Source organism: Aquarana catesbeiana, linkage group LG05, assembly GCF_042186555.1.
Source record: "Aquarana catesbeiana isolate 2022-GZ linkage group LG05, ASM4218655v1, whole genome shotgun sequence".
In the NCBI taxonomy this organism is placed as follows: domain Eukaryota; kingdom Metazoa; phylum Chordata; class Amphibia; order Anura; family Ranidae; genus Aquarana; species Aquarana catesbeiana.
In genome coordinates, this window is record NC_133328.1 from 439,193,018 (window position 1) to 439,212,449 (window position 19,432).

Below are 19,432 nucleotides of genomic sequence, written 5' to 3' on the forward strand. Positions count from 1 at the left end.
CATTTTCAACTTTCTGTTGTATAGGAATTTTTTTTCCTCTCGTAATGTTGACAGGGGGAAGTGACTTATTTTTTCTTTATTTCTTTTGTCCATTTTGAGGATGGATTTTCACGCTCACACGACATGATCCAATTGACTGCCATCAAGTTTGTCCTTGTCCGATTGGCATCTTGAATTGCTCTTCCTCTTGAATCGGAATCCCAAGACCCTTCCTCTTCCCTCAGGAAAATTTTTTATTTCTTTTCCTCCCGGACGATGTCGAGAAGTCCCCAGCAACACATATCCCCCTCAGAATTTGGGATAGAGGAAAGAAGAGGAAAAGGGAAGAAGAGAGAGGGATTTTCTTTATTTTTTTCATTTTGTTTGTCTAAACAAACTTTCATTTTAAACCTCCTCCCTCGTTTAGAGTTATAAGTTATTTGATATCTCTCATACACATCATTGAGACGGGAGGTGACAACATCGCCTCCCATCTGGTACCTTACCCCTCCCCCCCTCCTCCCCCCTCCCTCCCCCTTCCCCTCCCCCCCTTCCTCCCCCCTTTCCCCTCCCTCCCATTCTTTGCAATTTTAATTTCCCCCCCCTGGTTACTTTATATGGTTTTGTATTTAAAACTTTAAATTATCTCAGTATTAAGGCCTGTGACATCCGCCGCCGCTGGATTGTCCCCCATCCTGCTTGTGTTATCAGTTGCGACGCCACTGATTTTTGTTGTCGCGCCTGGTGGCACTCGCAGGACTAGGACTGTATTGTCCTCTTGAAGTTAATTCATTTATTAGTGACAGGATGTTTCTTGTCCCTTTGTTACTATTTTATATTTTGTTTTTTCACAATTTTATTGCCCTTAAGGCAAAAAACATATTTTTGTTAAAAAATTGAAGTTTTCATGACATCTTACGACCACAAAGATCTGAATGTTGGTATAATTGCTCTTATTATGGCACATCACTCTCATGGTATGTTTTACTATACATAATATTCCTTGTATTCTCACATTACTTTTCTCCCCTCTATTCCAGAAACATTAATATTTCACTTACCAAACACACACCAAAAATATTTTGGTATATAGCACATCTCATGCTCAAGTTGGATTCTATTCATAAGCTTATTACCCCACTCACATATAATGGTCCTTAGAGTAATATCACATAACGTCCAGGGCTTTAACTCACCCCACAAATGTAAAAAAGCCTTCCAACACTATAAAAGATTGGGAGTAGATATTATCCTCATGCAGGAAACCCACTTTTCATCCAATAACCACCCCAATTATTTTGACAAGACATACAATCAGTTTTATTACACCACCTTCCACAATAAAACTCGAGGTGTAGCCATATTTATACGCAACACCATTATCCTAGACATACAAAACATATATAAAGATGTTGATAGTAGATATATTATCATCAAAGGTCTTGTTGATAATAAAGCAATAACATTAGCTTCAGTCTATGCTCCAAACGAATCTCAATCTACCTTTTTCACAAATTTCTTTGATAAGCTTGACCAATACAGCTCACCTCATATAATTCTAGGGGGCGATTTTAACCTAACTGCACACCCAACCCTAGACAGAAGTAAAACTTCCCCCTCTTCTAAAGCATTCTCCAAGTCTATAAACCATTATTTAAATAATTTTCAACTTATAGACTCATGGAGATCCCATAATGTAGGGCTTAGGGCCTATACACACTATTCTTACCCCCACGACGTCTATGCTAGACTGGATTATATCTTTTGTACACCCATATTATTGGCTAACTCTTCCAATGCCCTAATCCATCCCTGCCCCTGGTCTGACCATGATATTACCTACTTTGAAACATCTCACATAGGTCTCTCTCCTTTACCCTATAATTGGCGACTAAACGATTCTATTCTAACTGACCCTTTAATAACACAAACTATCTCTTCACACATTGAAAACTATTTCACTGAAAATGCTATTGATGATATCTTCCCCACAACTCTCTGGACAGCACACAAAGCAGTTCTACGCGGCCATCTAATCAGCATAGCGGCCAAAAGAAACAGAGAAAAACTCACAAACATAAAAAATCTTAGCAGAGATCTAAACCTTCTCTACAATAAGTTACAACAAAACTCCACCCAAGAAATCACAAAACAAATTCAAGATAAACGCAAAGCTCTAGATCAAATATTATCAGCAAACACAGAAAAATCCTTAAGATTCTCAAAAGCTAAATTCTTACTACACAGTAACTCCCCTTCTGCCATTTTCGCCAAAAAACTCAACCATGATCATAAACCCCCTCATACATATAAGCTTAGAGATCATTCTGGAAATATGATCACTCATCCGCAAGGGGTGCTGGAAATCTTTTCCTCCTTCTATAAAGACTTACTTTGTAGCCCACAACCATCTCTTGACCAACATTCTAAATCATGGCTAGACAACATTCAACTACCTGCTCTTAATGCTCTTCAAATAGAATCCCTTAACGCACCATGCACAGAAGCAGAAATAAGCAAAATTATTAAATCTCTTAAAACATCTACTGCCCCTGGCCCAGATGGCTTCTCATCTTCATACTATAAAAAATATTCCTCCCTCCTAACCCCATATCTATCCAAACTCTTTAACCATATTCTCAACGGTAATCATTTCCCAGATGAAATGCTTCTAGCAAACCTTTCCCTTATCCCCAAACCACTTAAAGACCATTCTCTACCCCAAAACTACCGACCTATATCAGTCCTTAACAATGACCTTAAAATTTTTGGTAGATTGCTTTCAGACAGACTAGCAGCAGTCATTACTAATCTAATACATATAGACCAAACCGGTTTTATCCCCGGTCGACAGATAGTCGATAATACTAGACTAGTTACCAATATTATCCAAGATGCCAACCTAACCTCCCACAAATTATGCCTTCTCAGTCTAGATATTCATAAGGCGTTTGACAGTGTTAGCTGGTCATATGTAAATTATCTATTACCCAAATACGGAATTTCAGAAAAATTCTTACAAGGTTTTAATGCACTCTACCACAACCCTCAAACTAGAATTAGACTCCCAGGACATAACTCTGATTTGTTCCCCCTCAGTAGAGGCACCAGACAGGGATGCCCCCTTTCACCTCTATTGTTTGCTTTGGCAATTGAACCCTTAGCCCACAAGATTAGGAATAGCATTGATATAAAAGGCTACACTAAGGGTGATAGAGAATTCAAACTCAGCCTATACGCAGATGATGCTCTTCTATTCCTCACAGACCCCCTCACTTCTATTCCATCCCTCCTAAAAGAACTTAAATCTTTACAATCCATTTCAGGCCTCAAAATCAATTCCAATAAATGTTCTGCCTTACCAATTAATTATTCCCAAAATCTCCAATCCCTATTATTAAAAAAATTTCCATTTGATTGGTGTTCCAGCTCATTCAAATACCTAGGTGTCACAATCTCCTCATCTCACAACCTTTTGTATAAGTCTAATTATATCCCATTGTTCTCGCACATCACATCCCTCCTAAAATCATGGTCTTCCTTTCATATTTCCTTCCTTGGTAGAATATGTGCTATCAAGATGACGATTCTTCCTAAACTTCTGTACTATTTTCGTGCCCTACCTATCAATGTTCCCAAATCTAAACTGACTTCCCTTCAAAGAGAAATCAACAAATTCATATGGGCAGATAAAAAACCAAGATGCAGTTATGCATTAATGCATAGACCACATACTATGGGTGGCTTAGGCCTTCCAAATTTGTGGCTTTATTATCTAGCCACAAGACTTACACAACTTACCCAATGGTTCACTCCCTCAATAAACACCCCATGGAAGTTGTTTGAATCCATCTCAATCCTCCCATTCCATTTACAGGGAATTCTATGGTCCAACTCTATCTCATATAGCAGACTTATGAAACAAAACATTATAATAGCTACATTTTATCAGTTATGGACTAAATATAAAGACATTTACAAACTCTCCTCAGACACACCACCTTTAGCCTCCTTTTTAGGTGATCCTAGATTCATATGTGCCTATAATAACAGACAATCTTTCTCTACCTGGATTGACAAAAATTTAATTACACTGAGATCTCTTCAGCAAAAATGGGAATTTATCTCATTCCCCGAACTTCAAGCCACACACAATTTACCCAAGATACCAGCAAATCAAATCCTTCTATGCTAAATATTTTGCACTAAAAACACACCCTTCATACACAACCTTTGAACATATATGTATTTTATCCTCTAGAGACAGAGGCCTTATCTCCAGGTTGTATAATTATATTAATTGTGTTGGAGTACCAGATAAATCTACTCAAATGCTCAAATGGGAAGAGGATATGGATGTCTCGATTAATGTTGAGGATTGGCACTCCATGTCAGAAAATTTACGCAAATGTAATAGAGCTATCACCTTTAGAGAAACTCCAATTAAGATTTTTTCTAGATGGTACCTTACCCCTTCAAAACTTCACACTTTCTACCCATCCATCTCCCCCAATTGTTTTAAGGGATGCTCGGATTCCGGTACCCTCTTACATATTTTTTGGAGCTGCAGCCATATAAACAGTATATGGCACAAAGCATCTGATTTAATAGAACAATCCTCAAGACAAAAAATCACCCTTTCCCCTCAGATATGCTTGCTATATGCTAATATACCAGGCATACCTACCCCCTGTCTGAGACTGTTCCACTCTCTGTGCAGTTCCATACACTGGATGACGGCCTATAATTGGAAATCCACTAATTTGTCATGGCAACAAGTAATAAATAGAATGGAACTCCTTAGACTATCTGAGTGGATTTATCACACCCTTAATGATACTATCCATATTCACAAAAAGAAATGGGCCTATTGGAACCCAACCTAACTGTCTTTAACATAATATTATCATCTTCTCTCATTACCTTATGAGAATGCTATGTTATATCTTACTTTTTTTTCTTTATTTATATATATTAACATTCGTTCATTATATATAACCACATCTGTTATACGATGTTAAATATCATCCTTCATTGTATACAACCAATCACTTTAATGCAATATTTTGATGTCATTTTATACCTAATGTCTGTTCATCTAAACTTCCAAATAAAACTTTTGTAAACAAAAAAAAGAATTACATCCCTGAAAAGCAAACATGATAAAACATAGTAAAAATAAAACTTTGCAGTTAAAAAATACACTAAAACATAACAGAGCAATAGAGAGAGAACATTAGAGAGAGAATAGAGAGAGAACAATAAAACGACCATTTTTGGCTTTTCTATTTTATATATATATATATATATATATATATATATATATATATATATATATATATATATATATATATATATATATACTTTTTTTTTTTTACTTTTTTTTTTTACGCTTTTATTTGTAACTGTAATGCCCTGTACACACGGTCGGATTTTCTGATGGAAAAAGTGCGATCGAAATATATACCTTTTATAGATGTGACATTTTAATATTTTATTTTTCATTTTTTTATTTTTCCGTTTTAATTTCAGGATTTCTGTGTCCATATTCCATGAAGTGTGAAATCTTCTTTCTACCTGTGACTTTGATTCCTAAATTGTAAAAAATTGTATTCACATCTGATGATAATTGTATGTGTGTGTGATAACAGATTCGGTTAAACATAAATGATTATTTGATTGATTCCAGATGATTAGCTCGTTAATTGATTGTTCATTGAGTATATATATTGCTATATGTATATTCATTAGATAGGCATGATCTTCTGATGAAGGCCGTTATCTACAATAGCCCGAAAACGTTTATTATGTATGCCTGATTTTATGAATGTCGTGGTGATGTCCTTTTGAAGATTTTAAAATAAATACAGTTTGTGCAGCAATCCCTTGTTTTTGGATTTTTTATATATATATATATTCATTTTTTTTTATACTTTTTTTTTTAACGCTTTTATTTGTAACTGTAATGCCCTTACACACAGTTGGATTTTCTAATGGAAAAAGTGCGATCGAATTGTGTTGTCGGAAATTCCGATCATGTGTGGGCTCCATTAGACTTTTTCTGTCGCAATTTCCGACACACAAAGTTTGAGAGCAGGATATAAAATTTTCCGGGAACAAAATCCGATCGTTTAAATTCTGATCGTGTGTACACAAATCCGACGCACAAAGTGCCACGCATGAAGAATAAATTAAGAGACGAAAGCTATTGGCTACTGCCCCGTTTATAGTCCCGACGTACGTGTTTTACGTCACCGCATTCAGAACGATCGGAGTTTTCCAACAACTTTGTGCGACCGTGTGTATGCAAGAAGGAAAAAATCAGATGGATTTTGTTGTCGGAATGTCCGATCAATGTCCGATCGTGTGTACAGGGCATAACTGTAACGGTTCCAGGTTTGGATCTCTCAAAATGTGATGGCATCTTTGGAGACCCTGTGAAAGTGTGTCCTAGACTGTGCAGTGCTGTACCCTACGCTAATACTCCACATGGCATGCTAATTTTCCCCAAGCTTAGTGAATGTGGTGAAGTAATTTGCAAGGAGAATAAAAAAACCTTTGTTTTTGCTTGCACGTGATTGAATGATAGAAGTCAGCAGGACTTCCTCATTCGCTAAACTCTGGGACAAATTCCCTTACAAAGTGCAACTTCCCTTGCAAAGTTAACAATCTGTTTACCATTGAATCATTAGTATTTGTGTATTGTGTGTGTGTGTGCACGTGGGTCAGCGAGTGTACACTAGTCAGCGAGTGCACGTTGGTGTGCGAGTGCATGTTGGTCAGCGAGTGCACGTTGGTCAGCAGCTGCACGTTGGTCAGCGGGTGCATGTTGGTCTGCGAGTGCACGTTGGTCAGCGAGTGCACGTTGGTCAGCGAGTACCTGTGTATAATCTTGTTGGATACCTGTGTATTGTCTTGTTGAGTACCTGTGTATTGTCTTGTTGAGTACCTGTGTATTGTCTTGTTGGGTGCCTGTGTTGATTACCTGTGTATTGTCTTGTTGAGTTCCTGTGTATTGTCTTGTTGAGTACCTGTGTATTGTCTTGTTGGGTATTAGTTCAGTAAGCTAGTTGTTAGGTAATTTGGACAGGGTATAATCCCCAATCCTCATTAAATTAGTAGGTACAATGGGTGTGGAGATGTGACTCGTGTACATCTTGCGGCATATATGCGTTCCTTGATCATCCGATCAAGGGCGAATACTGCTGTGCAAAATGTAAGCACATTGTTTCCTTGGAAGCCCAGGTTCTGAATCTGGGGAAACAACTGTCAGCACTGAGAAGTCCCTCCATACTAAAGGAGAGCTGGGAATGTACACAGCAGGTGCTGGCAGTGGCCAGCACAGAGGCGGTTGGAGACAAAGAGGTGCAGGCACTAGGAAAGAGTATCTGGTTGACAGCCATGAAGGGTAGAGGGGGAAGTGCCAGGGAGACCGATCCAGGGCTGGAGCATCCCAATAAGTATGCTCCATTGAGTGACATTGCTGAAACCAGTCAGGGACCAGCACTGCTGGAGTTGAGGGACTCTCCTAGGTGCCGGGGGAAGCACTCCTCCAGTGAGAGTGGGAGGAAGTGAAGGGAAAGGAAAGACCGATTCTGGTGGTAGGGGTCTCAATTCTAAGAAGGACAGAGAGGGCAATCTGTAACAAAGACCTGAAGCACCAGACTGTATGTTGTCTACTGGGTGCTCGGGTTCGGCACATCACGGATCTGGTGGACAGATTACTGGGAGGGGCTGGGGAAGACCCAGCTGTCACGGTTCACATTGGCACCAATGACAAAGTCAGAGGCAGATGGAGTGTCCTAAAGAACGATTTTAGGGACTTGGGAGCTAAATTGAGGAAAAGGACCTCCAAGGTAGTATTCTCAGGAATACTACTGGCACATCAAGCCACACCAGAAAGGCAGAGGGAAATTAGGGAAGTAAACAAGTGGCTGAAGAGCTGGTGTAGTAAGGAAGGGTTTGGGTTCCTGGAGGACTGGGCTGACTTCTCAGTCGATCACCAGTACTACAGAAGGAACGGACTGCACCTAAATGAGGAGGGTGAAGATCAGCTGGGAGTAAAGATGGACAAAAAGTTAGAGGGGTTTTTAAACTAGGCGACAGGGGGAGGGTCCAGAGGTAGAGATAGTCAGCGTGGAACATATTCCAGAGGGTAGTATTAGGGGTATTAGTGGTAGGTTGACTAAAGCACATAAACCCAAGGTAAGTATAGTAACAAGTCCTGGTTGCAATCTTGGAACACCCAATAAGAAGATAGTATGCAGCCAGTCTAAACTATGTGGCATGTTCACCAATGCCAGGAGCCTGGCGGACAAGATGGGTGAACTAGAGATACTGTTGTACAAGGAGGATTTGGATTTTGTGGGAATTTCAGAGACCTGGTTCAACAGCTCTCATGATTGGCTGGTAACCATTCAAGGGTATACCTTTTATTGCCTATATATCAAGAATAATGTACAAGTGAATGTGAGAGATGACGTCACTAAGGGAGCTAGGGAGGAGGTAGAATCCTTATGGGTAGAGCTCCAAAGGGATGAAGCTAAGGAAAAATATTACTGGGAGTATGCTATAGGCCCCCTAACCTGAGGGAGGAGGGGGAGACAGATCACCTATCACAAGTTGGATTAGCAGCAAGGATGGGAAGACTGGGCGGAGGGAACCACGCATTCGTCTAAAGTTCGGCAGATCCTAAATGTCTTGCCGGACAATTTCATGGTTCAAATGGTACATGCACCAACTAGAAATAAAGTGTTAATGGATCTACTGATTACCAACAATACAGACCTGATCACGGATGTGGAAATATGGGGCAATTTAGGAAACAGCGATCACAGGTCAATTGGCTTCAGGATATATCACACAAATAAGAAACATAAGGGGAACACAAAGACACTGAATTTCAAAACTTCCCTAAACTACAAACCTTTTTATAAGGCATGAATTGGGATAAAATCTTGGGAACAAAGAACATGGAGGAGAGATGGGTTTGCTTTAAGAGCATATTAAACAAGGGCACTAGCCAATGCATCCCATTGGGTTATAAATTTAAAAGAGCTAACAAAAGTCCTGGATGGCTTAACTCAAATGTAAAAATGCATATAAAAGCAAAGGAGGAGGCCTTAAAAAAATACAAGGTTGAGGGATCATCATCAGCATTCAGACTTTATAAAGAATGCAACAAGAAATGTAAGGACGCAATTAGGACGGCTAAGATAGAACACAAAAGACACATAGCGGAAGAGAGTAAAAAAATCCCAAGAAATTCTTTAAGTATGTAAACAGTAAAAAAGAGAGGACAGACCATATTGGCCCCATAAAGAATGAGGAAGGATATCTGGTTACAAAGGATGGGGAGATGGTGAAGGTATTGATATTATTCTTCTCCTCAATGTTCACGAGGGAATTGGGGGGCTTCAGTAACCAAAACTGCAGTGTTTATCCTTATGACACATAACAGGAAGTACCTCTATGGTTAAGAGAGGACAGAATTAAAATTAGACTTGGGAAACTTAACATTAATAAATCACCGGGACCAGATGGCTTGCATCCGATGATACTTAGGGAACTTAGCCAAGTAATTGCCAGACCATTGATCCTAATTTTTACTGACAGTCTACTGACTGGAATGGTACCAGGTGGTTGGAGAAGAGCCAATGTAGCATCAATATTTAGAAAGGGCCAAAATACATCCCTGAGAATTACAGACCAGTTAGCCTAACATTAATAGTATGCAAGCTCTTGGAGGGGATGATAAGGGACTATATGCAAGATTTTAGTAACGAGAACTGTATCATTAGCAGTAATCAACATGGATTCATGAAGAATCATTCTTGCCAAACCAATCTATTAACCTTCTATGAGTTGCCATCTAGATAAAGGAAGGCCCATAGACGTGGTATATCTTAATTTTGCAAAAGCATTTGACACTGTTCCCCATAAACGTTTACTATACAAAATAAGGTCCGTTGGCATGGACCATAGGGTGAGTACATGGATTGAAAACTGGCTACAAGGGTGAGTTCAGATGGTGGTTATAAATAGGGAGTACGCAGAATGGTCAGAGGTGGGTAGTGGGATCCCCCAGGGATATGTGCTGGGACCAATTCTATTTTTTTTGTTCATAAATGACCTGGAGGATGGGGTAAACAGTTCAATCTCTGTATTTGTGGACGATACTAAGCTAAGCAAGGCAATAACTTCTCAGCAGAATGTGGAAACCTTTCAAAAAGATCTGAACAAATTAATGGGGTGGGTAACTACATGGTAAATGAGGTTTAATGTATAAAAATGTAAAATAATGCATTTGGGTGACAACAATATGAATGCAATCTATACACTGGGGGGAGAACCTCTGGGGGAATCTAGGATGGAAAAGGACCTGGGGGTCCTAGAAGATAATAGGCTCAGCAATGGCATGCAATGCCAAGCTGCTGCTAACAAAGCAAACAGAATATTGGCATGCATTAAAAGGGGATCAACTCCACAGATAAAACAATAATTCTCCAGCTCTATAAGACTCTGGTCCTCTGGCCGCACCTAGAGTATGCTGTCCAATTCTGGTCACCAGTCCTCAGGCAGGATGAACTGGTAATGCAGCAAGTACAGAGAAAGGCAACTAAGCTAATCAAGAGTCTGGAGGCTATTAGTTATGAGGAAAGGTTGCAAGCACTGAACTTATTCTCTCTGGTGAAGAGATGCTTGATATGGGGATATGATTTCAATTTATAAATACCGTACTGGTGACCCCACAATAGGGATAAAACTTTTTTGCGGAAGGGAGTTTAACAAGACACATGGTCACTCATTAAAATGAGAAGTAAAGAGGGTTAACCTTAAACTACGTAGAGGGTTCTTTACTGTAAGAGCGACAAGGATGTGGAATTCCCTTCCACAGGTGGTGGTCTCAGCGGGGAGCATCGATAGTTTCAAAAAACTATTAGATAAGCACCCGAATGACCGCAACATACAGGGTTATACAATGTAACACTGACATATAATCACACACACATAGGTTGGACTTGATGGACTTGTGTCTTTTTTCAACCTCACCTACTATGTAACTATGTAGCTATGTAATTAGTAGATCAACCCATATGTGTACTAATAAGATCAAGTCTGCTAAGCATCTGATTTTTTGTCTATAAGCAGTAGCAACAAGAAATGTTGGGTAGTGCCCACATGTGTATTGCTTAAAAAGAGTTCAAAAAGCTAGAAATATCTATATATACCTTTCATTCTGGTGATATTAAATAGAAATATAACAATTCATCTTGTTTGAAAAAGATGCTAATACTAAAATACAAGTACTAACTTGATACTAAAAATCAAGTTAAAGGAGTATTCCCCAGAACAATGAATTCAATTATTTTTAAAAATACAAATGAAAAATGTCTGGAGACTGGATAAACATCAGAAAACAGTAGCTGGGTAATTGTGCGTAACACACACCGTACATTTCAAGAGTTCCTTAGTACCACAAAAATCTGAGGAACTCGGTTAAAGCCCAGTTGAAGTAAAATAAATAGATTTTAAGTTAGAAATTGTACTAACAGCTTCCATTTTCATAATCTTACCCCTGCTTCTGTTACAACATTAACAGTCTATATAAATCTGTACAACAGAGTTGTTCCAGTGCACTTAATAAAACTTTGTAAAAAAAAGACATGATCAGGCACCTCAACTCTCTTCCTCACTATTACAATTCTGGTCTCTCTGGTCCCAGGTTTGGCAGAATGACAGGTCTCTTAAAAACTTATACCCGCTTTTAGTGTGAGTCCCAAGCACTTAATTCCTGCATTAGAGTCTTGGGTTTCAACCCTGTGTAATTCCAAGTCAGATAGTGGAGAGGCTTTCACAGAGTTAATTATCTGCTCCCCTTCCTCATGTGACAGTGTTTAGACCTGGGTATTAGCTACCTTCAAGCCAAGTGTTGTATCCTGGGAGGAATAGAAAAAAGTTACATTTACCCCCAGCACTGGGGTATTTCCAAAGACGTAAACAGAGGCATGGAGAGGCAGGAAAGCATGGGGAAGGTAAGTATATATTAGTGGGTGGCAAAAAAGGCTTTCAAGATAAATTGTCTTTTTGCCCTGAATGGGAAAAATGATAGATTTCTCTTAAGAACATCATTACCAGATCTTGTATAATAACAGTGTGGCCTGCCTCGTACTGCTGTCCTCAGCTTCCTGTTTATTAACGAGTCCACCAATCATACTTTGTGGCTTGGGACTAAAAGAGAAGCATAGATTCAGGACATATCACAACTGCAAGAGGTCTCATCACTGACATCCTATTCAACATGTACAGGTACTTTGAGGTGCCTCCATGATCACCTATTTCTGTTGCTTTGATTTGCTTTTTACAAATTTGCTCTAAACAGTAGTTATAATAATATTAACTCCTGATAAGTGCCACAGTTAGCATGAAAGTCAAGTAGAATATGTATAATGTGTGCATGACATCATAAAGCAAACATTGACATGGCAATAAAATAATAACATGAACAAATGACATGCCACATATACCCACATGTAAATTATACTTGATAATATTTTAGATTGTGGTTTTGGAACAAGCTGAAATTTCATGTACAGCAAATATTCTAGTAATTGCTTACCTGACTCACAGGCAAATGTCTTTGAAGTCTCATCGTGAAAGATAATTGCTACCGCATGTTTCTTGGTCTCTCGAGGCAGCCGTGTTATAGTTTTGATATTGTGCAGTTCTGTTACCTAGAAAAAGAAAGACTTATGTTTAATTCCTACAGAATAAAAACTCACACAGGCTCTCATGACAACATACTTTCAAATAAATGTATTTCTTGTGTTCAAGAAAATTAATACATCAAAAATAAAGTCCATAAACCTTTTTCTTTTTGGGTGCAACTTCAATTCTTACAACCGTCACCAGTAGCAAACTTCATCTAGATCACCCAGTGATTGTGAATGAATTTGTACCAAGAAAGTGTGAAAGTTTAACCGCCTCTACCTCACACTGCTCCGTGCCAGGAACCAAATCAATATATGATATAGTATAAATAAAGCAGCTACTTAAATGATAAAAACATGTATATGTAGGCAATAAAATCATAGAAGAACCAAAAACGATGCACAGTCTCTAATATCTTATTGCAGCAGCGCTATGTGTCATAACTTCCCAGACACAAAAATAGAAAAACCCAGTAGATAAGGAGATCTAGGAAAGCTTGAGCAGCTGTGTTCTGTAGGAGTAAGGAGCTTCTTCCACCCAAAACAATCAACGCGTGAGGGGGAATCAACCCCAATGGGATTGCACTCACCAGAAATTCAGCACACAGAAGCCTTAGTGATGTTATCAATAATAGCTTTCCACCTCCTCTGCACGGCCACCAAATGTCAGTAACACTCTCGGTTAATGCAGCATAACATATGGGAGGAATCAAATATCCACATAGCGTAATATTGCTAAAAATAGTTTTATTCAAAACATCAAAATATATCCCCCTTATTAAGATCTGCGTACCAGAGATTCAATGAAATAGAGCATTAGTTATAAAGTGCACTGTGCCTGATATCCCAGCTCCCGGGAGGTCCTCCAGAGCGTTCACTGCGTGTAGCGAACCATACACTTCCTGGTTCCTCTCTGGTGCGTGGAACGCACGCGTCACTTCGGGTAGATTACGTCACTGGCACGTTTCGTCACTTCCGGCCGTCGTCTGAGGGTGTAATCTACCTTATGATGGACCGGTATTTATACTAATGACAGGCTCAATAGCCAATCCAATGAGTCCTGCTAGCAAATCCCCGCTGCGCATATATCAGTATCCGGGGAGATGTCAGCAGTGGGGAATAATTACAAAAAAAGCCCCTATCACTCAAAAATTATCTAGACTGCCCAGAGAGAGTCACAACCGGACACTTAAAAGAAAGTGACCCCCATGCATATTTCAAGAATATACCTCACATGCATTTGTAGCAATACACATATTAACCATGCAGGTATTATTCCCTATATAACACTTCGGGACATGTATAATTTTCCAATGGGATGTATATCCACATGCCTACTGGTTTATCCTGTTTTAACAATCTATAATACATCATCTATTATTTCCATACTGGGCAACTGCCCTCAGTATTAGTATGGGCACCAGGACAAACATGCATGGAGGATACATTAGAATGGCACTAGAACTAAAAATGGTACATGATCCACATAATGCAAACAATATAGACAATGTAAAACCAATATCAAACGGTTCATATAAAACCTGCAATATAAATAATATGGAGATCTGCAATCTAAAAAAAATATTATTAAAAATATTGTAAAGTTATGACCTACATGAAATTCAGAAATTTTACACATACATATTTATTTCTACTATATATAAGATAGCTATTATATGTGACAGAGACTATGTGGGGCTATATGAATCACCTGTGCAAATAAATAATGTGTCAGATAAAATACTTTACTATGTGTCACTGATGAAACAATTAATATCCAGCTCAATGTTAAGGCCTTTGGGGGAGAGCACATCCACAGAATAAATCCACCGAGTTTCGCGTTTAGACAATACTCGGATGCGATTTATACCCCTCCAATGAGTTTGGAGATGTTCTACTCCCCAGAATTCCAACCCCGTGGGATCCATATTATGTTTTAACTTAAAGTGTAGTGAAACATTGTGGTCCTTGTACCCTATTTTGATATTATGAATATGCTCAGCGATTCTAACTAGTAGCAATCTTTTGGTGCGGCCTATGTAAATCAGGCCACAGGGGCATTTTAGAGCATAGACCACATAAGTACTATTGCACGTTATAAACTGTTTGATGTCAAAGGATCGATTATTAACAGGGGAGACAAAATTATCAATGCCCCTAAGGGGTCTAGCAACTTCCCTGCATGCTTTACATTTTCTGCATGCAAAAAAAAGTTTCGATCCCAAAACGCCTGAGGGTGTTTAGGAGGATCTATCAATTTTTTTATCACTTTGTCGCCAAAGTTCGTGGCTTTTCTGTAAATAAATTGAGGTGTGGGTGGTAGTACAGTAGTAAGTTTCTTGTCCATTAGAAGAATATGCCAATGCTTTTTAAAGATATCTTCAACCTCCTTGTACTGAGAGTGGAATTGAGAGATGAAAGCCCATTCTTTATTGCAATTATTTTCTTTCATGGATGGCATATCGGAAATGTCTTGATCTACTTCTTGTAAACATGCTGCTCTAGGCAGAGCTGCCACTTCTTCCACCACTTTTTTTAACATATCAGGTTTGTACCCCTTGGCTTCAAATCTTTCCGTGAGGATTTTAGATTGGAGAAAGAACTCAGCCTCTTCAGAGCAATTTCTTTTCACCCTCATAATTTGTCCTTTTGGAATATTTCTGAGCCATAGGGGGTGATGGCAACTGGTGATAGGTAAATAACTATTCCTGTCAGGTTTTTTTGAAGTATACCTTCGTTTCTAATTTATCATTCCGTCGATATACGGTAACATCAAGGAAATTGATTGTGTCACTATGCCAATTAGAGGTTAATCTTATATTGTTATTATTACGGTTTAATGTTTGTAAAAACAATTCCAATGAATCCGGCAACCCAGCCCAAATAAAGAACAGATCATCAATGAAGCGTTTGTAGAAAATTAACTCTGGACGTTGTTCCCTAAAGATGATTTTATCCTCCCACTCTGCCATGAAAAGATTTGCGATGCTGGGCGCAAACCAAAAGTAATTGTGACTAAGACAGAAATCGAGAGCATTCCTCAAAAAAAACCTTTGAATTGTGGGGAAGGTCATCTCTTTGGCATAGAGCCCAATTTAGCGCCAAAAGAGAATCATTGTGCTGTATAATGGAGTACAGAGATGCAATGTCTGCTGTAACTAAGAGGACCTGTGGTTTGCCAGCCAAATCAACGTTTTGTAAACAGTTCAAAAAGTTTTTAGTGTCTCTGAGATAAAAGCAAGTACTCATGACACTCTTTTGTAAAAAACAATCTAAATACTGGCCCATTCTAGCAGAAACCGACTCAATGCTATTTACAATGGGTCTCGCTGGAGGGTTGGTGGGATCTTTATGGATCTTTGGCAGTGTATATAATGTAGGTATACGGTTGCTAGAGGGTAATAAAAACCTCTTCTCTTTCTCGGTTAAGACACCACTTCTTGATCCCATGTCCACCAGAATTTTCAGTTGATCCCTATAGGATTTAGTTGGATCATTATCCAGGGATTTATATGTCACCTGATCGGATAACATATCTATGATCTGACCATGGTAAAAATGCTATGAGAGTATCACCACACCTCCTCCCTTATCAGCTGGCCTTATGATGATCTCTTTTCTTTCTTCTAACATAGTGATGCCCTCACTAATATGTCTCATGTTCACCTCTTTGTTTGGTTTGAGGTGTTCTAAGTCCCATAAAATCAATCCCTTAAACACCTCAACTTGATGGTTCAGGTTATTAAGAGGGTTGAAAAGAGACTTGTTTTTCAGGCCACTATTAATCACTTCATTGGGCTTCTGAACAGTGACTGTGGTAGAAGAATTGCAACCTATAAAGTATTTCTTAATGTTCAACTTTCTGATATATTTGTGGATGTCGATGAAGATAATGTCGATGAAGATAATAAAATTTATTGATAGGTTTCTTTAAACCACATTTTAAACCTAAGTTCAAGATGTTCTTTTCCTTATGGGATAACTTTGCCTCAGAAAGATTGAAAATACCTCCTACTCCGACCCCCTTCTTCTTTTTTTGGATTCTAGATCCTGCCCTACAGCCCTGGTATTTCCTTTTGTTGGGACAGTGTGCTGAGGACGGTCTTTTTCCTGTTGTGAGTGTTGTTCCTTCAAATGAGGGATTCTTTGATCATTCCAGGGTTGTGGACCCCTGTGCTGAGTTGAGGGTTGTGGGACCCTGTGTTGAATTAGAATCTGGGAATACAGTGGGGGCCTTCCTCTGCGTGAGGACCACAATGTTTCACTACACTTTAAGTTAAAACATAATATGGATCCCGTGGGGTTGGAATTCTGGGGAGTAGAACATCTCCAAACTCATTGGAGGGTTATAAATCGCATCCGAGAATTGTCTAAATGCGAAACTCGGTGGATTTATTCTGTGGATGTGCTCTCCCCCAAAGGCCTTAACATTGAGCTGGATATTAATTGTTTCATCAGTGACACATAGTAAAGTATTTTATCTGACACATTACTTATTTGCACAGGTGATTCATATAGCCCCGCGTAGTCTCTGTCACATTTAATATCTATTTTATATATAGTAAAAATATATATGTATGTGTAAAATTTCTGAATTTCATGTATGTCATAACTTTACAATATTTTTAATAATAATTTTTTTAGATTGCAGATCTTCATATTATTTATATTGCAGGTTTTATATGAACCATTTTATATTGGTTTTACATTGTCTATATTGTTTGCATTATGTGGATCATGTACCATTTTTAGTTCTAGTGCCATTCTATTGTATCCTCCATGCATGTTTGTCCTGGTGCCCATACTAATACTGAGGGCAGTTGCCCAGTATGGAAATAATAGATGATGTATTATAGATTGTTAAAACAGGATAAACCAGTAGGCAGGTGGATATATACATCCCATTGGAAAATTATTCATGTCCCGAAGTGTTATATAGGGAATAATACCTGCATGGTTAATATGTGTATTGCTACAAATGCATGTGAGGTATATTCTTGAAATATGCATGGGGGTCACTTTCTTTTAAGTGTATCCGGTTGTGACTCTCTCTGGGCAGTCTAGATAATTTTTGAGTGATAGAGGCTTTTTATGTAATTATTCCCCACTGCTGACAGCTCCCCAGATACTGATATATGCGCAGCGGGGATTTGCTAGCAGGACTCATTGGATTGGCTATTGAGCCTGTCACTAGTATAAATACCGGTCCATCATAAGGTAGATTACGCCCTTAGAGAACGTCCGGAAGTGACAAAACGCGTCAGGGATGTAAACTATCCAAAGTGATGCGTGCGTTCCACGCACCAGAGAGGAACCAGGAAGTGTGTGGTTCGCTACACGCAGTGAACGCTCTGGAGGACCTCCCGGGAGCTGGGATATCAGGCACAGTGCACTTTATAACTAATGCTCTATTTTATTGAATCTCAGGTACGCAGATCTTAATAACGGGGATATATTTTAATGTTTTGAATAAAACTAATTTTAGCAATATTACGCTATGTGGATATTTGATTCCTCCCATATGTTATGCTGCATTAACCGAGAGTGTTACTGACATCTGGTGGCCGTGCAGAGGAGGTGGAAAGCTATTATTGATAACATCACAAAGGCTTCTGTGTGCTGAATTTCTGGTGAGTGCAATCCCATTGGGGTTGATTCCCCCTCACGCGGTGATTGTTTTGGGTGGAAGAAGCTCCTTACTCCTACAGAACACAGCTGCTCAAGCTTTCCTAGATCTCCTTGTCTACTGGGTTTTTCTATTTTTGTGTCTGGGAAGTTCTGACACATAGCGCTGCTGCAATAAGATATTAGAGACTGTGCATCATTTTTGGTTTTCTATGATTTTATTGCCTATAAATACATTGTGAATAAATTGCCTACTCACCAGACCACCATGATCTTTTTAACTAAAAGAACATCAGGTAAAGCTGTTAGCATGGATCAACGGTCCTGCTGGTGTGCCAAAGGAGATGTGATTGGGAACCTTGTTGTTTCTCCGCCACGATAGCTCATTTAAAAAATAGATAAAAACTGGACCATACTATAACACTGTTTATTTAAAAAGATGAATATAAAAACATGGGACAAATGGCTGCTTACATTGGTTGGTGCCTTAGCCTGGTACTGAGGACTTTAGACATGAATTGCCAGACAGATGAATACCACAGCCGTTCCGTTTGCGCTGTTTGTTGATCGGCATGCATTGCACTGCAGTGGTGAAGTGAAAACCGGAAGTGACGTGACCGGGATGCACCTCGACGTACGTTTCGTCTTAAAACGTCATAATGTTGTAAGACAAAACGTACGCTGAGGCGCATCCCGGTCACGTCACTTCTGGCCACTTCCGGTTTTCATTTCACTAAGGTGGTGGAACGCACGCCGATCAACAAACAGCGCAAGCGGGATGGCTGCGATATCCATCTGTTCATGTCTAAAGTCCTCAGTGCCAGGCTAAGGCACCAACCAATATAAGTAACCATTTGGCCCATGTTTTTATATTCATCTTTTTAAATAAACTGTGTTATACTATGGTCCCATTTTAATCTATTTTTTAAATGGTCTATTGCTGTGGAGAAACTACAAGGTTCCCAATTGCATTTCCTTTGGCACACCAGCAGGACCATTGATCCATGCTAACAGCTTTAACTGACCTTTTGTTTAGTTAAAAAGGTCATGGTGGTCTGGTGAGTAGGCAATTCACTCACATTCACTGGGTGATCTACTCAAAGTTTGCTACTGGTGAC

At 39.1% G+C, this 19,432-nt stretch overlaps 1 protein-coding gene across 1 annotated transcript in view; it reads right to left on the reverse strand.

The window, feature by feature from the left end:
* DOK6 (docking protein 6) overlaps positions 1–19,432 on the reverse strand; it is a 962,439-nt gene that overhangs the window by 526,200 nt on the left and 416,807 nt on the right. The window contains exon 3 of the mRNA XM_073631271.1: positions 12,599–12,713. Within this exon, the coding sequence (XP_073487372.1) occupies positions 12,599–12,713 (115 nt within the window). The remainder of the gene's footprint in view (positions 1–12,598; positions 12,714–19,432) is intronic.